The sequence below is a fragment of the Jaculus jaculus genome, chromosome 18 (assembly GCF_020740685.1).
Source record: "Jaculus jaculus isolate mJacJac1 chromosome 18, mJacJac1.mat.Y.cur, whole genome shotgun sequence".
NCBI classification, from domain to species: Eukaryota; Metazoa; Chordata; class Mammalia; order Rodentia; family Dipodidae; genus Jaculus; species Jaculus jaculus.
The window spans coordinates 45507481-45533609 of NC_059119.1; the positions used below are offsets into that span (position 1 = coordinate 45507481).

Here is a 26129-nt window from a genome sequence, read left to right on the forward strand (position 1 = left end):
TCCCTCCCTCCTCCCTCCCCCCCTCAACTCCTGTCTCCTCCCTTTTACACTCATTTCCCCTTCGCCGAGGAGAGAAGGGTGGGGGGGGGCGGGGGGAGGAGAGGAGGAGGAGGAAGAAAAGGCCGAAGAAAGAGAAATTTCCTCGCAGCAGTCTCTCTCTCTCTCTGTCTCTCTCTCGTTTCAGTGTGTGCGTGTGGGGAGTGGGGGGGAAGGAAGGAAGAAGGAAGGAAGGACAGAAGCGAGCCCGGGGCGCACCCCCACCACCACCTCCGCTCCTCCCTCCGTCCCTCGCTCTCCCTTCTCCTTCCCCCCCCTTCTTCCCCTCCCTCCCTCCCTTCCCCAGCCTTGCCCGCCCACTACCCCCCCCCCAAAAAAAAAAATCCCCACTCTCCGCCGCCGGGAGACGCCGCTCGGGAGTCGGCGGGCCCCGAGCTCTGTCTCCTCGGCCGCCGCCGCCGCCGCTTCGCCTCGGGGATCCCCCCTCCTCCCCGCCCCAGTCCCCGCTCCTCCCCAAGCGGGCGGACGCCCTTTTTTTCTTCTTCTTCTTTCCTTTCTTTCTTTCTTTCTTTCTTTCTTTCTTTTTTTTCTTTTCTTCCTCTCGATCTGCCCAGCTTTCCTCCCCCCCCTCCTCTCTCGCGGCCGCCCCGCCCCGGCGGCCTCGGCCTTCTTTTTTTTTTTTTTTTTTCCTCCTTTTTTTTTTTTTTTTTCCTCCAAACCGTGCGCGCCCAGGGCTCCGGATCGAGCTGGGCCTTTTGCTGGCTCCCGGGGCTCCCGGGGCCTTTTCTCTCTCTCTCGATCGCTCTCGCTCGCTCGCTCTCTCCTCTCTCTCTCTCTCTCTCTCCGGGACTCTGCAAACGACACCGAGGGGGGGAGAGAGAGAGAGAGAGAGAGAGAGACAGAGAGGGGGTGTCCCCCCTCCCTTCCCCTTCACCCCCATCCCCCCCCCTCCCGATCCCTCTCTCGCTCTCTCTCTCTGTCTCTCCTTCCTCTCCCTGCGCCCTCGTCCTCCTCGGGCGCCCTCCCGGGAGCTCGCCGTGTGTGTGTGTGTGTGTGCGCGCGCGTGGGTGTGCGCGCCAGTGTGTGTGCGTGAGTGTGAGCGTGTGTGTGTGTGTGTGTGTGTGTGTGAGTGAGTGAGCGTGTGTGTGTCCCTCCGCCAACGCCGCCACCTCCAAGCCCGGCAAATGAACTCCGTCCGAGCCGCCAACCGGAGACCCAGGCGAGTGTCGCGGCCGCGCCCGGTGCAGCCACCGCAGCAGCAGCAGCAGCAACAGCAACAGCAGCAACAGCCACCGGCGCCCCAGCAGCAGCAGCAGCAGCAGCAACAGCCGCAGCAACAGCAGCAGCAGCAGCAGCAGCCGCAGCAACAACAACCTCCGCCGCCGCCGCTGCAGCAACCCCCGCCGCCGCCGCCGCCGCCGCCTCCGCCGCTGCCCCAGGAGCGGAACAACGCCGGTGAGCGGGGTAAGGCCGCGCCGCCCGTCCTCCCTCCCTCCTTCCCTCCCTCCTTCCCGGGGCTGCCCGTCCCCCCCCCCCGGGGGGCAGCGCGCACACCGCCGCGGCCCTGGGCGCCCCCCCAGCCCCCAGCCCCCCGCGCCCCATCCTCTCCATCTCCATCCTCTGCTCCCCGGCACGGGAGACGGAGGCCCGAGCGGAGGCGGGTCCCCGCCGTTGCCGCAGTGTCAGCCCCCGGGGCCCCGGCCTGGAAAACCTCGCTCCTTCTCTCTCTTTCTCTCTTTCTCTCTCTCTCTCTCTCTCTCTCTCTCCAATCCACAGACTCCCCATTCGCCCCGGGCTCCAGCTCGGGCCGCGCTTTTGTTTGGGTTTCGGGGAGGTTTGGGGGGGGGTGGAAGCAAGGGAAAGGGGGGTGATGATCACATCCCCTCCTCCATCCCCACCCCTGGGGCCTGGTGGGTTCTCGCTCGCAAGACCTCCACTCTCCCCCGCCCCCCACACCCGCACCCACCCGTGGGAGTCTGCGGGAGGCCGAGGGTGGGATTTCCTCTCACTCACCCCCCCAAAACACACCCCCCACCACCACACACACACACCCCTCTTTTTCGGCCGTCTTCCACGGTCTGCGCTGCTTGCCCCTTTCTCATGGTGGGTGGGTGGATTTGGGGTTGGGGGGTTGCCCCGGGGAACTTGTTTTCCCCTCCTTTTAAAAAAAAAAAAAATTTTTTTTTTCCTTTCTTCGGGTTAGCCTCCTTCCTCGGAGGAGAAAAAAGGGGTGCGTGGTGTTGGCCATGGGAACTTCTTTCCCCCACCCACCCACCCCTGCGCCCCCCAACACAACCCCCCCCCACACACACACACACCCTCCTCGGTCACGGCGTAAGGGGAGCTCCCAACGCCACGGTTGTTTGCTGCGCAGTTCGCCTTTACTTACGGAACCCTTTGGGAGGGAGCCGTTCCACCGAGATCTCGAAATAAATAAATATAGAAACGCATCGGCCATTTCCAGCACCACCCCCCTCCGCCCGGTCCCCACTCCCTCGTGTGCAGTGCAGTTACCCTTCCGCTCGGGGCTCCACCCCCCCAACCTCGGCTGTCCTCCCCGGCACGCTGCCCGTTGCTCGCCTCCGTCTCCTGGTTGGGGTTCGAGCCCCCCCTCCCCCCAACCTCGGAACCGGCCCCTTGTGATCGTGTGGGGGGGGGGTCGTGTGTGTGGGATCGTGTGTGTCTGTCTGTCTGTCTGTCTGTCTGTCTCTGTGTGTGTGTGTGTTTGTGTGTGTTGTGACCAGGGCCTAGTGAAATGTGTCATTTGGACGCAACTGTGCAGCGCCGTCTGGTAACCACCATTGTCTAAGGGCTGAGGCTCCCCGGGCTCGGATTCCAGCTCTAAGCCAGTACAGTTTGCTTGGACTATAAAGGTTATTTTGAGGGCGGTTTTGGGGATGAAAGTGTTGCACCTTGATCTCCAGACTAGACCCTGTTAAGTACCTGCCTCTGCTGCTGAGGGGTGCAGGTCAGTACCCGGATTTTGTGTGTGTGGCGTGTGTGGTGGTTTAAAGGAGGAGAATGGTTAGAAGACATTTTGCGTGTTTTGGTTTGTGGATTAAGGTTAATTTTTACATGCGTTGGTTGTCACCACTCCTCCGATTGAGACAGATTAAACGTGTCTTTCAAAATCGTGCATTGTTTCCCTAATGGATTTCATTGTACTTGACCAAAAAAATAGTGAGGAAACGTTTAGTTTGAAAATGAGTTTGAAAGGTTTTGCGTCAAGTCACTGTCACAGTCTTTGAGAAGGCTGCGTGTTGCTTGAAAGAAAGCCATGTTTCAGGCCAGCCAGTGATCTTGTGCAACATATTTGGCAAAAATGTTTCAACGATTCCTTGATACATTTACCGATCTTTTGGCAGGTTAAAAGAAAATGTGATTTGATGGTTACATTTCACATTGCATATCAGAGTTTTAATGGTGTTCCATTCAAATACTATGCAGATCTTCCAGAACCAGGATTATATATAATAGTCCCATGTTTTGTTTTGTTTTTTTTTTCTTGATTTTGTTTCTCTTTCTTTTTTTAATAAAGAAAACACGCACAGTTGAAATCCTAGTATTTAATAGGAAGGTTTCTATTGGCATAGTGAGCTTTTTAAAGGTGTGATTTATTAATATTAACACTGGATCAAAAAATGTCAGCCAAACTAAATCTACTCCTGTTTTGTTTTTTGTTTTTTTTTCTTATTGTACATTCATGTCACCATTTGAGTGGAATTTCCAATCTTGTTAAGGTAGATCTTGGGACATTTTTCTTCATTCATTCAAAGTCTCTTCCTACCTATATTTGAAGTAGTGTCTTGGTTGTTGGTAGAGTGTCATGTGCCATAGTGTCACATTTCTTTTTATTGACGTTCATAAACTGACAAGAGATGTTCATGAATCAGGATTTCAGTGTGTACCTCACTCACCAAATGGCAAGTGAGATGTACTGTAGTATTGTTGCTGTGTTGCAGCAAGCAGAAACTGTTCTGGAGGCCCAGTGTTGGGGGGGGGGGTGACAGGGGACTTGCTGACTAGCCTTCAGGGAGAATAGTATCTTTCAGAAGACAAATAAATGGCCTTAAATGAATAAAAACATTAAGATGAATTAAAAGACTAAGATAATAAAGATTTGGCTAACTGTGTAAAAATATATCACTCTTAGAAAAATTGGCATTTTGATTCTTTTTTTTTAAATGTATACTTCATTGTTCAAAAGTTAGCTAAAAAGAATATTCATTTTAAAAATTTTTAGGGAGAATACAGAGTTTCACGCTTTCTAGTTTGAAAAGGTTTTATTGATATTTGCTTAAGAATATGCTGGATTTAATGATCTTGATAGAGGAATCAAGGAACCCATGCTTACAGGTGTTGGGATTTGGCTGTTTTTTCCCCTTTAACCTTGCTACTTGGTAAATATGTAATTCTTAGAGTTCATTTTGACTAGAATAACAGAAATAATAGATTTGACAATTTTAACAGTTAGTGAATCCAAGTGAGAGTCACTATTTTCAGACAAATCACTTGAAACTACATATGAATTCACTTATTTCATATGAAGATGCACTTTAAACTTAATGTAGTTAAAAGATAATATTTCCCTAAACAAAAATTCTTTCAGGATGTTTTTTAGTTGTTTCCTTATCTACAGATAATTAAAATAAAAAGTATATTGACAATGCAGTTAAAACGTACACATCTTTATATACATACCTGTTTGTTCTGTGTACACACATTTTCTCCGATATGTAATAATAATAATAACCAATGCTTGAAGAGAAATTGAGCCCTGTAAAATGGGATCTTAGCAGGATTCTTCCTAGATTTTCCTGGAGGAGAGAATTTCTAATACACTGCATTGGGAAGTAGAGGCCTGGGTACTTCATGCAATGGGACTTCAGTCAGGTTATCTGAAATGGTCCACTGTCTTAAGACTGTTAGCCCTTAGCATTTTTCAGTCTTGCATTTCTTCACGTTTTGCTTTAAGCTAGTGTTTTATGTTTTGGATAGTCACATTTGGTAATATATTTCATGGTTTAATGAAACAAAGATACATTTAGCTGGATTTTGATTTTTGTTTTGTTTATATACTTTATATTTCTATTTATTTATTTGCAAGCAGAGAGAGAATAGAGAGAAGAGATAAGAACAGAGAGAATTGGCATTCCAGGGCCTCCAGCCACTGAAGACAAACCCCAGATGCATGCGCCACCTTGTGCATCTGGCTATACATGGATACTAGGGAATCGAACCATGGCCATTAGGCTTTGCAGGCAAGCTCCTTAGCCGCTGAGCTGTCTCCCCGGCCCATTTTTAGTTTTTAATTCACAAAATTTACATATTTGTGGGGTATTGAGATGTTTCAGTAGATGTATACATCATGTATGACGCATTCAGAATATCTTTCAACTATCATTTCTTCATGGTAAAAAAAAAACATCAAAATCATTTCTTCTAGCGTTTTTGAAATACTGTACAATAAAACACTTAAGAACTTATTTCTCCTAACTATAACTTACTACCATGTACATCCTTTCTCCATCCTCTCCCTCCCAGCCTATGGTAGTTACCAAGTCTACCATCAGCTTCAACGAGATCAACTTTTAGTTCCATATATGAGCAAGATCGTATGTTTATCTTCCTGGGCCTGGCTTATTTTACTTAACATAGTGTTATAAAAAGGACTGAAGGTATCTATTCCTGTGTGCGTGTACACCACCTTTTAAAAAAAATATATTTTATTTATTTATTTATGAGAGAGTGAGAGAAATAATGGGCGCGCTAGAACCTCCAGCCACTGCAGACGAACTGCAGATGCGTGCGCCCCCTTGTGCGTCTGGCTTCCATGGGTCCTGGGGAATCGGACCAGTATCCTTTGGTTTTGCAGGCAAACACCTTAACCACTAAGCTGTCTCTCCAGCCCTGTACACCGCCTTTTTAATCAATCAGTAGAGTCTCAGGTTGTTTCTGTTTCTTGGCTATTGTGAATAGTGTTGCAACAAACATGGCGGTATACTTTTTGACATGTGTGTTCACGTATGTGGACATGTGTAGGTGAGCTGGTATGTGTGTACGTGCCTGTGGAGCCCAGAGGACAACCTTAGGTTATCCTCAGGTATACTGACCAACTTTGTAAAAAAATTATTTATTTTCATGCATGGGTGTATATGCACATGCTACTGTAAACAAATGTCTGTCCAGCTTTACTGGGTGGTTAGGGAATTTAATGCTGGCTGTCAGGCTTTGCAAGCAAGCACCTTTAACTACTGAATCATCCCCTCCAAGCCCTCTGTCAAACTCATATATACAATTTATGTATTTGAGAGAGAGAGAGAGAATGGGCATGCCAGGGCCTCCAGCCACTGCAAATGAACTCCAGGCACATGTACCACCTTGTGCATATGGCTTACATGGGTCCTAGGGAATCTAACCTGGGTCTTTGGGCTTTGCAGGTAAACACCTTAACCACTAAGCCATCTCTCTAGCCCTATCCAAGCTTTTTGAGTCAGTCTCTCATTGGCCCGGAACTCACCAATTAAGGTATACTGGCTGACCAGTGAACCCCAGGTCTACCTGTCTGCGCCTTCCCCATACAGACTATGGGGCATGGTTGTTGTCATGCCCAACATCCATGTGAGTCCTGGGGACCGACTCGGGTCCCCGTGCTTGCAAGGCAAGCATTTAAGCCATCTGAGCTGTCTCCCTAGCCGCTAGAATCGTTCCTTGTTTTCATTTCCTTTGGTGTTGTCTGTACACAATTATTTGTTTTAACATTCTAAAAGGACTTAGTTTTTCAACCTGTTCTGTGGAATTCATTCTGTTTTGTTTTTTTTTTCCCAGGAGTGAGACACATCTGCAGAAGTGCTATAGATATTCTGACCAATAGTTTTTAGTTGTCAATTTTTTTGAGCTGGGCATGCGTAGCACACCCTTATAATTCCACATTAGGGAAGCAGAAGCAGGCGGATCGCTAGTTGTGCATCAGTACGGAATATGTAAATACATGTATGTATTGTATATGTATGGTATATAGTATGTACAATAAATGTACATACTTTAAGATGTGCAAGTCTCCTTCATACATCTGCCTTCACCTACTAAATTCTACCTGGAATCAATCACTCACTATCACTCGTTTCTCCATCATGTTATAATAATTTGAATTTTGAAAGTACTATTGACAAGGAAGTTTTGGAAAGAAGGTGTAATTTCTAATTAGTGGCGAGACACAGGATTGTTTGAAGTGCTGAAAAGTTAACTACAATGTGTAACTTAAGAAATATAATAGATGCCATATATTAATGGAGCTTGCTGTTATAGTCTGAAATTATTTTATAGTAGTAAAACCTTAATCTCTTTATTCCCATACTTGTGGGATAAAATTTCATCTATGACCATGTCCTTAGATTTTTTTTTTAATTTTTTGTTTATTATTTATTTATGTGAGAGTGACAGAGAAAGAGGGAGGGAGGGAGAGAGAGAGAGAGAATGGGCGCAGCAGGGCTTCCAGCCACTGCAAAGGAACTCCAGACGCATGCGCCCCCTTGTGCATCTGGCTAAGGTGGGTCCTGGGGAATCGAGCCTCGAACCAGTGTCCTTAGGCTTCACAGGCAAGCGCTTAATCGCTAAGCCATCTCTCCAGCCCCCCCCCTTTTTTTTTAGATTTTTTGAATATAAATTTCTTTCTCTTCCTTGTTTATTTACTTACTTTAGTTTTTTTAATCTTATTTATTTATTTGCAGTCAGAGAGAAAGAGAGAGTGGGCACGCCAGGGCCTGTAGCCACTGCAAACGAACTCCAGATGCATGTGCCCCTTGTGCATCTGGCTTACGTGGGTCCTGGGGAATCGAACCTGGGTCCTTTGGCTTCGCAGGCAAAAAAAATGCCTTAAGTACTAAGCCATTTCTCCAGCCCAGATTTTTTTTTTTTTAAGAAATAAAATTTGTTGTGATATTTCAGTCCACATAGCACTAATTCAGCAGTATAGTAGCTCAGTCTCTGGCTGGTGTTCTAGGCGTGTGTGGCCGCTGTACCTTCTGTGGTTGCTGTGGCTCGTGACATTTTACCTTTAGGTTCTTCATAGGTTGTAGAAGGAACTTCTGCACCCTCACAGGAGTTTTTGGACAAGAAACACGAGTTTTCCTGTTTGAGGAATTAAGTGCTCTAGAGCTTTTTTTTTTTTCCCCCTCTCTCTGTCTCTGGTAACTTAACCTTCAGAAGAGAGACTGTGTCATTCCTCATTCTTTTCTTTTTCAAAGCCTATCAGTTGCTTGAGGGATAGAAATGAGATAGCCTATCATATCAGTCTTCATGTTTAAATTCTGCTGATGAGGCCTAAAGGCTATCCCTTTACTGCCTCCCCCCCCCCCCTTCTTTGCAAACCAAAGAAAAGGCCACCTATCAGGGAAAGCAGGAGCCACCTGCAGATCCTGAGCTGCTTTCCCCCTGCCCTGATTTGGCAGAATTCAAGAGCAGGAGGCCAGGCATTCGCCATTAACCTTGGGGGACTGGTTCTAAGGACCTCTGAGGAAATCTCTAGATCGCTTACAATTCCTAATGCAGTGTAAATACTTACTGCTGTGTCAGTTGCTTACACTCTCTTGTTTAGGGAATAACAAGGGGAAGATGTGTGCATGACACAGTTTTTCAGCATACATGCAATGGCTCCTCCCCCAGTAGTTTTAATTCATGGTTGGCTGAGTCCTGGGATACAATTTTGTGGATACAGAGGGCCAAGTCTTATTTTTCTCAGCTTTTTTTCCTTGCTATGTCTTAACATTAAAAGTAACAAATATATACACTAAGGAGTTATTTCCGTATGAGTTACACCTGTCTTCTTGTTCTCCCTAAATAAGGTTCTTTTATTTTGTACTGGCCACTTCTCTCTGAGGGACTCTTCTATTTTTGACCTCCACTTCACTATTATGTTAGCTTTTAAAATTGCATTCTTTTTTAGGGAAAAAAAAAAAAAGTTGGCATGCCAGCGTGTGTCTGTGAGTGAGTGTGTGTGTGTGTGTGAGTGAGTGTGTGTGTGTCTGTGAGTGAGTGAGTGTGTGTGTGCGCGCGTGCGCGTGGAGGTCAGAGTTCACTGCCAGGCGTCCCTCACTGAACCCGGGCCGTCCTGGGCTAGAGTTGTTAGCCAGCGAGCTCCAGGAGGGCTCGTCGCCACCTCCCCACCTCTGCGCCCACAGGTACCGGGCATTTCCACATAGGTGCCGTGTAACACGGCTGCTTGGGGCTGGAGAGACGGCCGAGCCGTAAAACACGTGCCTGCAAAGCCTGACGACCCGGGTTCGATTCCCCAGCACGCACGTAAAGTCCGATGCCCAGGGTGGCACGTTCATCTGGAGTTCATTTGCAGTGGCTGGAAGCCCTGCTGTGCCCATTCTGTCTGTCTCGCTTCTCTCTTCTTTTTCTCTTTACTGTTTTTTTTTTGGGGGGGGGGTGTTCGAGGTAGGGGTGTCACTCTAGCTCAGGCTGACCTGTGTCACTTCTCTCTCTCTCCACTCTCTGTCTCTCTGCGCTTGCACATAAGCAAAGAGCCACACCTTCATCACCCCAGCCCCTGGCGTGGTCACCGGTCTCTTGCAGAGAACCTGGGCGAGTGGGTGAGGCTGGGGGCAGGGCGCTTGCCCACAGGGCGCTTGCCAGTCTTTGGGAAGCAAGCGGTGAAGACGCTAAGCCGCACGGGCGGGAGCAGGCTGTGACCACCGAGGAGTTGTCGGGACGGTGAGGGCGGAAGCTTGCTGTGGGTTTGAGGCTGGAGTAAGGTCCTGCCCTGACAAAACGTCCCTCGAGTTTGATTCAGATGACGGCATCAACTCAGCTGTGTTTTTTTTTTTTTAGTTGCAAACAAATAATCTTATATTTCGTGAGTTAACTTTTTGTTTGTTTGTTTTGGTTTATTGTCTGTACTTGGGGAAGCTGTCGATAAAAAGTTTAAAAAAAGAATGACGAGACAAAGGCAACAGGTATTTGGAAGAATAAACAACTTTCTTTTGTGCCTGTGGTAGAGCATATTACCTTATTTGACCTCAGTAAGCCTGAAACGTCCATTTCTTTATGCATGTCATAACAAATGAAGAAGCTGAGCCAGATGGGGTGGTGCCTACCTTTAATTTCAGCACTCAGGAGGCAGAGGTAGGAGGATCGCCATGAGTTTGAGGCCAGCCTGAGAGAGTTCTGTCATCCTGGGTAGAGTGAGACCCTACCTTGAAAAACAACAACAAATATATATATATATATATATATATATATATATATATATATATATATATATATATATATTGCTAGGTGTGGTGGCACATGCTTTTAATATCAGCAAGACTCTGCCTCAAAAAAAATTTTTTTTTAAATCTGGTCTTTTGAGGGGCTGGAGTGTTCACTGGGGTTTGATTCCCCAGTACCCACGTAATGTCAGATGCACAAAGTGGCACATAGTCTGGAGTTCATTGCAGCGGTTAGAGGCTCTGGCACACCCATTCTCTCCGTGTCTCTTTGCTTGAAACCCCCCCCCCCAAAAAGAAACAACAAACAAACAAACTGAGGCTCACCATTATATAGAGAATATGGGTACGAAGTAGCAAAAAAGAATTTCTAAATTGATGTACCCACTCTTTTCACATGAGGGTAGCTACATGGTAGGATGCTGCCATCCTTTGTAGAGGAGGGAGTAGTAATAACCTTTCATCAGATCTGTGCTCTGTCCTCCCCCGCTGTGCTCTGGAGATAGGTGCATTAGTTTGAGGCTATTGATTGTTGAATCATCTTGCTTCACATTTTCCAAATAACCTGATCATAATTGTGTCTCCTGTAGACTTATTAAGAAGAGACTGGCGATTGACCAGCATGTTTTTTCCAGCATGTTTTTTCCAGGCACTTATTGTACAAAGAAGGGTAGATTTCCCCTGAATTAGTCATGAGTTATGAATAAAGAGTATTGAGTCATTTTAACTCATGGTTACAGATGGAATATTTCAGGAAGGGGAAGAATGTGAGTTGAGCAGTAGCCTTAGATGCTGGTAGTCATCTTGGCCGGCTTGTGAGCCGAATATGCTTCCTTTACCACAGGTATGTGTTGATTTTATTTGTAGCTTAAAAAAATTTGTTAGCATATGTGTTTAAACTTAATCCTTAGAAAATAGAGAAATGCTTTTTAAAAAAAAATAGAGAAATGAAACCAACGAACTGCATTTGCATAATTTATTTTGGTTTTAGGCAAATACCCCAAATAATTTATTTTACTTTGAAAATGGATATATTAATTGCACTTACTCATTTTAAGACACCTCAAATAAAATAGTATATTATTCTCCTACTTGTCACATGTTCTGCTATTCTAACAAATAGAACTTTGTGAAGCTGTGTTAAAAAGGAGGGGGAATTAGGGCTGGAGAGATGGCTTAACGACGGTTAAGGTGCTTGCCTGTGAAGCCTAAGGACCCAGGTTCGATTATCCAGGTCCCATGTAAGCCAGATGCACATGGTGGCTCATGCATCTAGAGTTCCTTTGCAGTGGCAAGAGGCCCTGACGCCCATTCTTCTCTCTCTCCCCCCTGGCCTCTCTCTGCCTCTAAGCAAGTAAGGGGGAAATTATTAAAAGATTGTCTCCTATTTAGTGAATAAGCAATAAGCATTCAAAACCATACAAGAATGCTTCTCCATCTCATGAGAAAAATGGTACCTGTGTGTGTGTGTGTGTGTGTGTGTGTGTGTGTGTGTAGAACTACTACGTTTGTTTAGGCTCTTCGAAGGGTAGAAATGGAGTAAGAACTTGTGCTTTAAATTATTTTTTGATAATACTTATAATCCTAGCTTTACAATTTCCCCCTCTGGAACAACACTGTTTTCCAGATGGCTGAGTTGGGATGTGGCAAAATCTGTGTTGAAAGTTGTTCTTTGGTCAGGAGTGAACTGGCCTCCATGTGAGTCCAGCTGTGTGTGGCATTCGTTTCTTCCCTATCGTAACCATCTGACTCGTCCCATTAGTCGTTGCTGGTTTGCCAAGAGCACTTGGGTTTAGATATTTTCTTGCCTAGTGTTCAGGGTCTAGATAGGGACTTTTGCTTTCTGTACTCAAGCATTGAGTTTGCATCTGGAGCAGTTAGCTTCACGTTGCTGGGATGAAATAACAACCAGAAGCTTCTAGTTTTGAGAGGAAGCTTCATGGTAGAGTACAGCTGGAAGTTGGTTCACCTCCTTACCTATGCGCAGCCCAGCTTTCAGGTGAACCCCAAGGTCTGCCCCCAGCTTTACCTCCTACAGCAAGGCTCTGTCCCTGAAGACTCCTCCAGAAACACCGTGGCTCTAGGGGATATCACGGCACCCACAGTACACAAGAATCCTTAGTACATAGATGTCGTCGGGCTGGCCTCAGACTCACGGCAATCCTCCTGCCTCTGCCTCCCAAGTGCTGGGATTAAAGGCCTGCACCACCACACCTGGCCAGATTAGCTAACGGTTTTTGAGCAGTAGCTCTGCGCCAAACTCCCATTATGAGGGATTGCTCAGGTCTAACTACAAAAAAAAAAAATCTTGGTTAAACCAGCAATCAACGCGGGATTAATGAGAACCCCCAGGAAAGGAAATCAATTGCGTTTAGACGCTATTACTGTCCAGTTCGGGGTGTTACCTCCAACTCTTGTTTGCTTTAAGGTAGAGTTCACTCTAGCCCAGGCTGACCTGGAATGTTCTACCACAGCCATCCTCCTGCCTCTACCTCTCAAGTGTTACTATAAAGGCGTATGCCACCGTGCCCGGTTTTTCTCTTCTTTTCGTCCATTGATTAAAAACACATTTATACGAAGGGGGAAAAAAAAGGATCCTTACCACTTAGGAAGGAGGTGGGACAGGAAAAGCATGTAATACTCACTAGCCGTGTTTTGAGATAGACAGGGTTGGTGTACGTGTGTCACAATCACCCCTTCCCACATAATAGGCCACATGTTTTTGAAAAGTCAGAAGTAAAACTAAAACAGGGTATGGTGCCGCACACCTTTAATCCCAGCACTGGGAGGCAGAGGTAGGAGGATCGCCGTGAGTTCGAGGCTTCCCTGAGACTCCATAGTGAGTTCCATGCCAGCCTGGGCTAGAGTGAGACCCTACCCCAGAAAAACCAAAAAATAAAATAAATAAACTAAAATAGGCTTTAAGGAAAAATGAAAGTGAAAGATAGTTAACAAATGAAAAGTAAGGATCTTGGGCTGGAGGGATTGCTTAGTGGTTAAGGCGTTTGCCTGCAAAGTCGAAGGACCCAGGTTCGATTCCCCAGGACTCATGTAAGGCAGATGATGCACAAGGTGGTGCATGCTTCTGGAGTTCATTTGTAGTGGCTGGAGACCCTGGTGGACCCATTCTCATCCCCCCCCCGTCATAAATAATTTTTTTTAAAAAGTAAGGATCTTTACAACTTTATCTTACAGCTAAGAAAATGCCTTATTTGAGGCTGGGGAGATGGCTCAGTGGCTAATAGTGCTTGCTAGCAAAGCCTGTTGGTCTAGGTTTGATTTCCCAGTACCCACATAAAGCCTGACGTATAGAGTGGAATGAAGTTAGCATTCTTTTGCAGCAGCAAGAGACCCTGGCATGCCCATTCTCTCCCTTTCTCTTGCAAACAAGATACATTTTTTAAAAAGAAAAAGACTTATTTGAATGGAGTAGAAATAGAAGGCACTATATCTTTAAACTCAATATGGTTATGGAAACTGTGGAATCAGCCATTTCCTTACATGTAGAGGCCAGATATATATCAAAGTAGCCACTTAATTATTTCACTGATGTATATGAATGACAGATCTCTTCATGATCCTTAGAAAGTCATTTGCATTTTAAGTCATTTACTTCTCAAACTTCGGTGTTTTATTTTTTTATTTTTTATTTTGGTTTTTCGAGGTAGGGTCTCACTCTAGCCCAGGCTGTCCTGGAATTCATTCTGTAGTCTCAGGGTGGCCTTGAACTCACAGTGATCCTCCTACCTCTGCCTCCCGAGTGCTGGGATTAAAGGCGTGCGCCACCACGCCCGGCTCTATTTATTTATTTATTTATTTTGGTAAACTTTGGTGTTTTAGGACCAGCTAAAGAGATGGATGAGATCAAGTGATCTGGAGAAAAAATTGCATAAGAGTGCCTCTTCAGAGGCAAATCACTGCATTAGGAGAAGGGGAGAGTGGAGGGTTCAAGCTCGCATCACATTGTACACGCTGCATTTGCTAATCCATTTCTGACTTCATTTTTGTCCCTCCCTCCATGAGACTAATTTTGGTTTGAGGATTGGGATGGAGAGAAGTATGGTTGGAATAAATGGAAGTGGTAGCATGTATGTATGAATGTAGGGGTCATTTGAGTGAGAATGTTTTATGCGTACAGGCTATACCTATCTAAACTATGTGTATTTTTAAATTAAGCTTGTAAATAAAGTATCATTGCATAAGTGGGGTATACCAACTTGATGATTTTTGACAGTGAGTGTAGCTATATAACCAATGACAAGAGCAGAAATTAAATACTGGATTGGAGAGATGGCTCAGCAGTTAAGGAAGGCACTTGCCTGCAGAGCCTAACAACCTGGGTTTGGTTCCCCAGTACCCACATAAAGCCAGATGCATGAAGTGGCTCGAGACCCTGGCGTACCATCCTCCTTTCCTCCCTCCCGTTCTCCCTGGCTCTGTCTCTCTTCTTGCAAAACAAATATTTATAAATAAATAAATAAAATACCACTAGCATCCTAGAAATGCCCTTTAAGGTTCCCCAGTTATTACTCACAACCCCATCTTTCTCCTTGCTTGAATCAGTTGCACTGTTTTTTAACTTTATGCCAATAGAGTTACTCAGTATATACTCTCTGTAATATTGTTTGTGAGCCTCTTCCATGCTGTTAAGTATTGCAGTGTATACACATGCTATCGGGGCTGGAGAGATGGCTTAGCGGTTAAGGTGCTTGCTTGCAAAGCCAAAGGACCCAGGTTCAACTCCCCAGGACCCATGTAAGCCACAATGCACAAGGGGGCACAAGCATTTGGAGTTCATTTGCAGTGGCTGGAGGCCCTGGCACACCCATACTCACTCTCTCTCTCTCTCTACCTGCCTATTTCTGTATCTCTCTCTCAAATAAATAAAATATAAAAATAAATTAAAAATATGCCATCAGACTACAATTAATTGGTGCTACTAACTGAATATCTTACGTATATCTTTGTTAGATATTGCACATTCTCTATGCGTTTTATACTTACACAAACCTTTGCTTACTTTTTCTCAAAGACTGGACTTCATTTACTTGACAAGAAATGGAAAACAGGGGCTTCTCAGACCCTTTCTAACCTCCCTGCGCCCCTTGTTCCTTCTCTTACGTTCTAGGCTTAAGCCCCCTTCTCTTTGTCCTCCTAAAGCTTTAAGCTATATAATAAAATATTTCTGAACCTTAAGCAAGAAAGAAAAAGAAATGGAAAAAGACATGCAAACTTGGCCTCTTATTATATCACTAAAACAATTGAAAGGATGTTTCTGTTTCAAATATTGCTGCATTTATTCTTTAGCCTCTTGGTACGTCTACCCTTGTATCTTTTAACAGTTCAGTCTGATATGAACAGCTAATCCACAAAAACAGTGGAGACTGCCATGCTGTTTTCATTTCCATATATAGTAACACTTGTTATTAAAATATGCAATTGTATGTTATAAGCGTGCGCGGTGTGTGTGTGTGCATGTATGGGAGTGTGTGCGCGTGGAAACCAGAGGACATGCTGGGATTCTCTGTCCACCTCTCTTTGAAATAGGGGCTCTCACCGGCCTGGAGCTCAGCAGTTGGCCTTGGCTGGCTGGTCAGCAGCTCTAGGAACCAACCTGTCTCCACCTCCCCAGTGAGCTGCGGTACTGGGTGTGGTCACCACGATGCCCAGAGTTTATGTGCCTACTCACTCAGATCCTGATGACTGATTGAGCTGACACCCTAGCTCTGTTCTTTCTTCCTTTATCCCTCCCTTCTTGTCCATCTCCTTTCTTCCGTTCCATGTCTCTTTGCCATCGGTCTTTGCAAGGGGTTCACTTTGTTGCCTGGGCTAGCCCCGAACTCTGATCCAGACAGTATGAACTGTGGAGCCCACTTAGGGGCTGACCTTTTAACACATAATTTTACTCATCTGAATTTTGAGAAATAGTTTTAGGAGGTTTTTTTTTATATATTTTATTTATTTATTTGAGAGAAAGAAGGAGGGAGGGAGAGGAAGAGAATGGGCATGCCAGGGCCTCCAGCCACTGCAAACAAACTCCAGATGCGTGCACTCCCTTGTGCATCTGGCTTACGTGGGTTCTGGAGAGTCAAACTGTGATCCTTTGGCTTTGTAGGCAAACGCCTTAACCACTAAGCCATTTCTCCAGCCCCAGGAGTTATTTTTTTTTTTTAATTTTTATTTTTTTTGGTTTTTCGAGATAGGGTCTCACTCTGGCTCAGGCTGACCTGGAATTTACTATGTAATCTCAGGGTGGCCTCGAACTCTTGGCGATCCTCCTACCTCTGCCTCCCGAGTGCTGGGATTAAAGGCGTGCGCCACCATGCCCGGCGCCCAGGAGTTATTTTTTAATTTTTTTTTTTAGGATTTTTTTTAAAATTTTTTAATTTGAGAGCGACAGACACAGAGAGAAAGACAGATAGAGGGAGAGAGAGAGAATGGGCGCGCCAGGGCTTTCAACCACTGCAAACGAACTCCAGACGCATGCGCCCCCTTGTGCATCTGGCTAACATGGGACCTGGGGAACCGAGCCTCGAACCGGGGTCCTTAGGCTTCACAGGCAAGCGCTTAACCGCTAAGCCATCTCTCCAGCCCAGGAGTTATTTTTTAACTATTATTTTTATTCATTTATTTGAGAGAGAGAGAGAGAATGAGGATGGGCACTCCAAGGCCTCCAGCCATTGCAAACGAACTCCAGGCACATGCACCACCTTGTGCTTCTGGCATGTGTCCTGAGGAATCGAACCTGGCTCCTGTGATTTTACAGGGAAGTGCCGTAACCACTAAGCAATCTCTCCAGCCAGGAGTTTTTGATTCAGTTTTTCTTGTTTCAAATTTTAAAATATTGTAGACTGTAATGTACAGTTGATTATTCACTCTTAAAAACTGTTGAGTCTTTCTTTCCTTTTTTGCTGGGGGGGGGGGTTTCAAGGTAGGGCCTCACTTTAGCCTAGGCTGACCTGAAACTCACTCTGTAACCCAGGCTGCCCTTGAGCTCATGGTGATCCTCCTACCTCAGCCTCCTGAGTGCTGGTAATAAGGGTATATACCACCATGCCTGGCCTAATAATTTCATGTGTTTTTTTTTTTGTGTGTGTGTGGGGGGGGGGTTCTTTTTGGCATTGAAGTGGTCATAACTATTTTTGTTTCTCTATTTAAGTTTCAAACATGTTGCTGACTCCTTTTGAACTTACTCTTTCAATTGTCTTTAAAAATATTTTGATTCAAACCTGTACTTTTGGAGGCAGAAAGGTTGTTTGTTCAAGGCCAGCCTGGACTACATAGACCTTGTCTCAAACAACAGTTTTTATTTTTGTGATTGGGTCATTTATTTTCATATCCTCCAAGGGTCTCTGTTTCTCCTTGATTAGCTTTTTTTTTTAAAATGAGTTAGAGTCTCACTGTAGCCCCATGTTGACCTGGAGTTCACTATGTAGTCTCTGGATAGCCTTGAACTCACAGCAACTCTCTTAGATCTGCCTCCCGAGTGCTGGAATTAAAGTCAGCCTCCTTGATTAACTTTTATTGTCTTGCAAACAGCTTCTTTTAAAATTGTAAAACTCTTAACACAAAATTTGAGGCATAGTTTGCTCCTGGTGCTGTACTTCTAGTCATTAATCAAATTTATCCATTCTTACTGGGTGTGGTGGCACACGCCTTTAATCCCAGCACTTGGGAGGCAGAGGTAGGAGGATCACCCATGAGTTCGAGGCCACCCTGAGACTCCATAGTGAATTCCAGGTCAGCCTAGACTAGGGTGAAACACTCCTTTGAAAAGCCAAAAACAAAACAACAAAAGAATTATTCATTCCTGGCACGTAGGAGGAAAATGAAAAATGTCTATGTGAGAATCTATGGTAAATTCTTTAAGTAAAAGCTTCTGTTAAGCGCATACAGCACATACAGTTGAACTGCCCAAGATACGTATTGTCTGAAAATAGCAAATGGGCCTCTAATTTTTTTAAATTTAAATATTTTTTATTTATTTGCAAGCAGAGAGAGAGAATGAATGAATGAATGAATGATTCTTAAGGAACTACTTGCTTGAAATTAGTGATAGCAGAGGAAGATTTCATTATTTCAGTTTGAGTCTTTCAGTACTTGCCGGTCAGTGCCAACCAGTTATCTTTCCTGTTCTCAGAAGTAGGTCCTCTCTCTCTCTCTCTCTCTCTCTCTCCCTCAATCTCTTTTGTTGTTGTTGTTGTTGTTTTTGGAGGTAGGGTTTCACTCTAACTCAGGCTGACCTGGAATTCACTATGGAGTCTCAGGGTGGCCTCCAATTCACGGTGATCCTCCCACCTCTGCCTCCCGAGTGCTGAGATTAAAGGCGTGCACCACCGGCCAGAAGTAGGTTTTCTTAATTTTTTTTTTTTTTTTGTTTTCTGTTGTACACAACTGTGTTTATAAATGTTCATAAATTTGGGAATAAGGAACCCCTCCCTTTTGTTAGGGTGACTACCATACCTAGCTCAGACTGCTTTCTTGACTAGAGGCTTCTGAATAAGAAACTTCTAAGACCATCCTAACTTATAAGACCATCCTAACTTTGTGTCTGGAGTTTCTGAGTTGCTGGTGTAAATCAGTAGGGTTTGAACTTATTAGTACGTGGACATAGTCCTTGCCTTTTTAGAATTTAAATAAAATGATAAGATTAGGATGAATTAGCGGGCGTGGTGGCGCAGTCTTTAATCCCAGCACTCGGAGGAGGCAGAGGTAGGAGGATCACTGGGAGTTCGAGGCCACCTTGAGGCTGCATAGAGAATTCCAGGTCAGCCTGAGCTAAAGTGAGACCCTACCTTGTAAAAATAAAAATAAAAATAAAAAAGATTAGGATGAATTGCAATGAGGCTATTGTTTTTATCATAATCTTATATTTTGCTCATTTTTTACTAGAAATTTGCATTTCTTTTCTCTTTTTTTTTGGTGTTTTTTTTTTTTTTTTTTTTTTTTTTAGGTAGGGTCTCTCTCTAACCCATGCTGACCTGGAATTCACTATGGATTCTTGGATTCTCAGGGTGGCCTCAAACTCGTGGTGATCCTCCTACCTCTGCCTCCCAAGTGCTGGGATTAAAGGCGTAGGCCACCATGCCTGGCTCAAAATTGGCATTTCTTTTGATTAGATCTGTGATTTATTTCCCGAGCAACCTCTTGTTTTTCTGCTTAAGTCAGATTCACATACTTAAAAATAAAAATTTAATGGTGGGTCAAGGGCATGCATTCTAGTGCTTCCCCAACTGACTTTACTCACAGCTTTAAAAAAAAATATTTAATGTTTTATTATTGACAATAACAAACCATGATAATCCCCACATACACACACTTCCCCCTTCATTCCAATCATAATAATCTCCCCTCTCAACCAGTCTCTCTTTTATTTTGATGTCATTTTTTCCGTTATGATGGTCATGAGTAAGTAGTGTCAGGCACTGTGAGGTCATGGGTATCTAGGCCATTTTGTGTCTGGAAGAGCACATTGAAAGGAGTCCTATCCTTCCTTTGGCTCTTACATTCTTTCCACCACCTCTTCTGCAATGGACCCTGAGCCTTGGAAGGTGTGATAGAGATGTTTCAGTGCTGAGCACTCCTGTCACTTCTTCTCAGCACTGTGGTGACTCTTGAGTCATTCTAGAGGTACCACCAACTGAAAAGAGAAGCTTCTCTAACCAAAAGTGAGAATAGCATTGGTGTATGGTTATGGACATTAAGAAAAGTGTTTACTGGGCACTTTGGTGAGCATAATATGTGCATTTAGCCAGACACTAGCAGGCATTACACCCCTAGGGTGCTCATGACTTCCCCATTATAGGTTTTCAGTATCAGGCATGCATTCCCTCCTGTGGAGCGGGCCTCCAGTCCAATTAGAAAGTGGTTGGTTTCTCCCATAACAGACATGCCACTGTTGCACCCGTTGGCTCATTTGACTGTATCTCCACTGATGACTTCTCGCTTCCATGGAGCTGCACGCAGCATAGCTTTTTACAGATGACTTTACTCACAGCTTTTTAAACAATTTTTTTAATTTGTTTGAGAAAGAATGAGAAAGGCAGAGTGAATGAATGGGTGTGCTTGAGCCTTCTGCTGTAAACAAACTCCCCATTTGGTTTATGTGGGTCCTGGGGAATGGAACTTGGGTCGTTTGGCTTCTCAGGCAAATGCCTTAGCCACTAAGCCATCTCTCCAGCCCCTGTACTCACAGCTTTTATTCTGTTTCAGGCAGTCAAAGCTGTGGCGAGTCTAAGCGCCTGACAGATCATGAGTTTGTATCAGATCAGATCAGTTGTTTATAGTTATTACATCAGGAAACCTTGGTAGTACCTGTGAGTTCCTGCCTTCAAGAAGCTCCACCGAAGGTGCACAGCCTTCCACATCCTCAGGCTTCGTTTGTGCAAAGATTGCCTTGTCATGAATTAGCTTGATTTCCACTCTCAGGAAGTGAGGGGCTATATGGAGACCAGGGACCACATAGTTCCTGGGCCACTGCAGTTTTGAGGCACAGCACATGCCTGGCCAAGGGCCTTGCAAGGCTCCAGCAGCAGCTCTTTCTCCCTCAGGACCTGAGGGGAGGCTGGGCTCCTGTTCCCATTCTAGAAGCACCGCCAGCCTCGTTATCCCAGCAGCGAGCCGAGGGGCCACTGGGGCTGCCCTGGCCCCGCTTTGACCAGAACAGGCACCTCCCAGACGCATCATTCTGCTCCAGGCATGACTTCCAAACCCCAAACACTACCATGTCCATCTGGTCTGAATCCACAAGTGTCCCCCAAAACCCAGTCTGTCCTGACCTCTGTATTCTAAGGCCCTGAGCATGGAGGCAATTGAGATCCTCACCTGGTGCCCTGCTGTGCCTAGGCATTGGCATATGTGCTCAGATCCCCGCATTACTTCTGCTTATCTACATCTTGAGCCTGTCATGTGGTGACTGGGCAGTAAGTCAATAACCAGCCTAGCTTCTCTCCATTCCCTACGTGAGCACCCAGTAAGCTGGCAGCTGCAGGCACTTCCTCGGCAGCCCCTCCCTGAGGCCTGCCCACTCCAGCAGCCTTGGACCTCAGTGGAGCAATTCCTGAGAGGGCAGGGACCACAGCCCAACAATTTAAAAAAGTTTTAGCATTCTTTCATTTTTTTTTTTTTTTTTTTTTTTTTTTTTTTTTGTTTTGAGGTAGGATCTCACTCTAGCCCAGGCTGACCTGGAATTCACTGTATAGTCTCAGGGTGGTCTCAAACTCACAGTGATCCTCCTGCCTCTGCCTCCTGAGTGCTGGGACTATAAAGGCATGTACCACGATGCCCGGCTCCAAGTTTTAGCAGTTTTATGTATGTTACTTGAAAAAAGAGCTATATATCTAGTTAAGTAGATACTTGCAGTTGTATTTTTATGGGATTGTCTTTTTGTCCTTTTTTTTTTTTTTTTAGAAGCGGAAGGTAGGATGGATTAAATTAAACACTGCTGAGCACCTTAGGTGCTCAGATAAAACCACACTTGACGGTTTCTCCAGGCACCTGTAATCTGCATACTAGTCACCGCGGAAACTCCCGGGGCGCTGAGCGTTCATGCGTCTTTCTGTGGTTTCCCAGGGAATGTGTGCTCTACTTCTATGTCACTTGAGGACCGCTTAGCTAAACATCTCTCAGTTGCAAACCTGAGCTGAGAGCATGTGGATGTGGATGCAGGGAGCGTGCCCTGAATAAAGTGGAGTCTGTGGTGGTCTAGAAAAGTGTCACATGTCCAGTGTGGTCACGCATTCACAGACGGAGATGCTGGGAGCATGTACTCCATTTGGTAAAAGATCTGACATATTTATGGGAGATACTAGGTAAGAAGTTGGGATGAGACAGGTGAGGTAAATTTTGGAACTCTTCTACATTTCTTTATTTTTCAAATACTATATATGGGATCTGGAGGGAAGGGAGCTTCGTGACATTGATCTTGGCAGCAGTTTCATAGATAATGACAACAGAAGCAAAAATAGAGATGTGGGACTACTCCAAATTTAAAAGCTTCTTCACAGCAAACCAGCAGATTAACAAGATGACCTATAAAATGGGAGAAAATATTTGCATGCCCATTTATTTGTTAGGTATCTAACGTATGCCTCCAGCTCAATAGTAGAAAAACTAATACCATATTTTAAAATGGAATAAGAATTTGAGAGATTTCTCCAAAGAAGACATGAAAATGACAAAAAAGACTTGATGTCAGTAAGCATCAGAGAAAAGTAAAACTACAAGGGAATGTTTTCTCCTCTCAGTGGCTGTTAGCAAGAGATAAAAGGAAGGAAGAGGAGGAGGAGGGAGGAAGGAAAGAAGAAAAAAGAGGGGCATGTAGCGTAGAGGTGTAGTCCAGTGCTTGCCCAGCATGTTCCTGGTTCAGTCCCCAGGACACACCCCCACCCACCTACCCAAAGGCAAGTATTGGAGAGGGTGGCAGAGAATTGGGACCCTGTGACTCTCTTGATAGGAATGCAAAATCATGCAGCTGTTAATAGAAAACAGGATGTTGATTTCTTTAAAAAAAAAACAAACATGGAACCACTGTATCATCCAGGAATTCCATTTCCAGGTATTTGTATATTCAGAAGGGAGGAAAGAGTTTATGTAGGCATACATTTCAAGGGATGTAGTCCCATCATGGTGGGGAAGGCAAGGAACATGAAGACAGGCCATCACACGTGCAGGCAGCAAGCAGAGAGTATATAAGCAGTGGGCCCAGCTATGTATAAGACCCACTTCCCCCAGCAAGGCTCCGCCTCCTAAAGGTTCCACGACCATCCCAACCAGAGCCACCAGCTGGGGGCCAATTGTTCAAACACATGAACCTGTGAGGGACATTTAGCATTGCAAGCCCGGTAGACCTCATTGCATGCTCAGTGAGCGCTCTACCTCCGAGCTGTAGTCCTGGCCCCTGAAGTCAGTTACTTGATGAGATATGGCACCCACAGAAAGTTCATAGCACTCATTATCCACAGTAGTAAGTTCTTGATGAGTGGATAAACAAACTTTATATCAGAATATTACTCATTCTTTTTTAATATATATGTGTATATATATTTTATATCTTTATTTGAGAGGAAGAGAGAGGAAGAGGCAGATAGAATGGGTGCACCAGGGCCTCCAGCCACTACATATGAACTCCAGACGCACATGCTGCCTTGTGCATCTGGCTTACATGGGTCCTGGGGAATCAAACATGGGTCCTTAGGCTTCGTGGGCAAGCGCCTTAACCACTAAGCCATCTCTCCAGCCCTATTACTACTCATTCTTTAAGAAGGACTAACAGGCACTGAAATTGAGGTACCATGAGTACAATGTGTTAAGTAAACCAGTCACAGAGAGCTAACTGCTACGTGATTTCATTTATATGAAGTATCTAAGGTCGTCAGTTTAGCTGGGTGTTGTGGTTCAGGCCTATAACCCCAGCACTCAGAAGGCGGAAGAAGGATGATCACCATCAGTTCAAGGTCAGCCTGGGCTACAGAGTGAGTTCAGGTTAACCTAGGTTAGAGTACTCAACAAAATGATCAGACTTTGAAAAAATTATAACAAAAACCTGTCATTCCAAGGCAGATCAAGTATACAGAAATAAGGAAGAATACAAAGAAGTCCTGGGATTGGCTAGCTAGCAGCTAGAGGAAGGGGCAGTGGAGAATGGCTAGTCAACAAGCACATTTCAGTTAAGCAGTTTGAGTAACTTCTGGATGTCTCGTGTTAAGTGTTTTATATATATATATATATATATATATATATATATATATATATGTTTTTTTTACTTATTTATTTGAGAGAGGGAGAGAGAGAAGGCGAGAGACAGAGAATGGGCTCACCAAGGCTCTAGGCACTGCAAACAAACTCCAGACTCATGTGACACCCTGTGCATCTGGCTTATGTGGGTCCTGGGGAATTGAACCTAGGTCCTTTGGCTCTGTAGGCAAGTGCCATAACCACTAAGCCATCTCCCCAGCCCTCGTGTTAAGTGTTTTGTTTTGTTTTGTTTTGTTTTGTTTTGTTTTGTTTTGTTTTCAAGGTAGGGTTTCACTCTAGCTCAGGCTGACCTGGAATTCACTCTGCATTCTCAGGGTGGCCTCGAACTCACGGCAATCCTCCTACCTCTGCCTCTTGAGTGCTAGGATTAAAGGCGTGCGCCACCACGCCTGGCTATGTTAAGTGTTTTTAACAGAATACAATAAAACTATTTAGAAAGCTATGGTTTATTAGTTTTGATTGTGATAGTCACACTACTTGATTGATGACATAGTCCCCATGAAATTGACTTTAAATTCTAATACATGCTTAGACTTGCATTTTTCAGGGCTGTATGTTTTAACTGCTTATTTATGAACAGTTTTAAGATGGTAATTGGCTTTATCATTTCTAGGAACTGAGTTAAACTGATAGCAGAAACTCATTTTCAGATCTGAAAATTAGTATTTGGAACTTGGAGCAGACTGTTCTTTCTATAGCAGGCTTGTCTCTAACAGACTTCTTTTTGCATATTATGCTGTAAACATATACAGATATTATTTGGCTTGTGTGCCTGGCTGAAAGTTGGGTGATAGGAATTTAGCATTTAAGTAAACTAGATGATTGGAAAGAAGAGTTTGGTTGCATCAGTTGACATTTTCTTGCCCAAGGTCTCCTGGTCCTATAGATTCATGTGTGCTTTATAATTTCTCCTCGTAAAACTGGATTTATCCTGAAGAAGTCAGTGATTGTCAGGTTATGAAGTGTTGAAACAGATTGGCGAGAAATTGTGTTACTAGTTGTCATATATATATATATGAACACCCCTCACTGTTTTTGTTTTGGGTTTTCGAGGTAGGGTCTGGCTTTAGCCTACGCAGACCTGGAATGCACTACGTAGTCTCAGGGTGGCCTTGGACTCACCTCTGCCTCCCAAGTGTTGGGATTAAAGATGTGTGACACCACACCCGGCTCAGCACCCTTCACTCTTAAGGTGTTAAATTCTGTGAAGGTTTGGATCCTGGGACCCAATTTATTTGGTAGTAAATATCCATTCTAAGTAACCTGACCTTTGAAACAAACTTAGTTACTAGATTTTGAATTGATTGATTTCATACCTGATTAGTCATATGACTACCATATGGAATCTTTACAAATCTAGACCAAGAGAAAACAAATATTTACCTATAGAAACTGGACTGGAAAGATGGCATAGCGATTAAAGCACTTGCCTGAAAAGCCAAAGGACCCCGGTTTGAATCCCCAGGACCCATGTATGCCAGTTACACAAGGAGGCGCATGCCTCTGGAGTTTGTTTGCAGAGGCTGGGGGCCTTGGCACTCCCATTCTCTTTCTCTCTCTGCCTTGCCCCAACCCCAATAAATAAATAATTTTTCTTAAAGGAAAATAATCTAAAAACCTTCAAGTTCATTGGAAAGTTGAAGCTACTGGGCTAGTGATGTAGCTCAGTGACAGATTATTTGCATAGCACGCTCAGAGCCCTAGGTTTGACCACCAGCACCATTAAAAGAATCAACGAGGGCTGCAGAGACGGCTCAGTGGTTAAGTCACTCTCCTGCAAAACCTAATAACCTGGGTTCAGTTCCCTAGAACCTACGTTAAACCAGACGCACAAGGTGGCACACGTGTCTGGAGTTTTTTGCAGCGTCAGGAGACCCTGGCACACCCATGTTCATCCTCTGTTGTGTGTGATACATGCACTTTCAATACCAGCACTCGGGAGGCTGAGGTAGGAGGATCTCTGTGTGTCCGAGGACAGCTTGAGACTACCTAGTGAATTCTAGGTCAGCCTGAAGTAGAGCGAGACACTACCTCCAAAAGGGGGCTGCTGGAGAGATTGCTTAGTGGTTAAGACACTTGCCTGCAAAGCCAAAGGACTTGTTCAGTTCTCCAGGACCCATGTAAGCCAGATGCACAAGATGGCACATATGTCTGGAGTTCATT

At 44.8% G+C, this 26129-nt stretch overlaps 1 protein-coding gene across 2 annotated transcripts in view; it reads left to right on the forward strand.

Annotated features, from left to right (window-relative positions):
• Positions 1-990: 990 nt before the first annotated feature.
• Positions 991-26129, forward strand: part of Fbxo11 (F-box protein 11) — a 104512-nt gene continuing 79373 nt past the window's right edge. Inside the window, exon 1 of one of the 2 annotated variants that reach the window (XM_045137595.1) lies at positions 991-1461. In XM_045137595.1, the coding sequence (XP_044993530.1) occupies positions 1182-1461 (280 nt within the window). In that variant the 5' untranslated portion in view covers positions 991-1181. Of the gene's footprint in view, positions 1462-2942; positions 2966-26129 lie in introns of those variants that run through there. The other variant, XM_045137596.1, reaches the window with a different exon arrangement.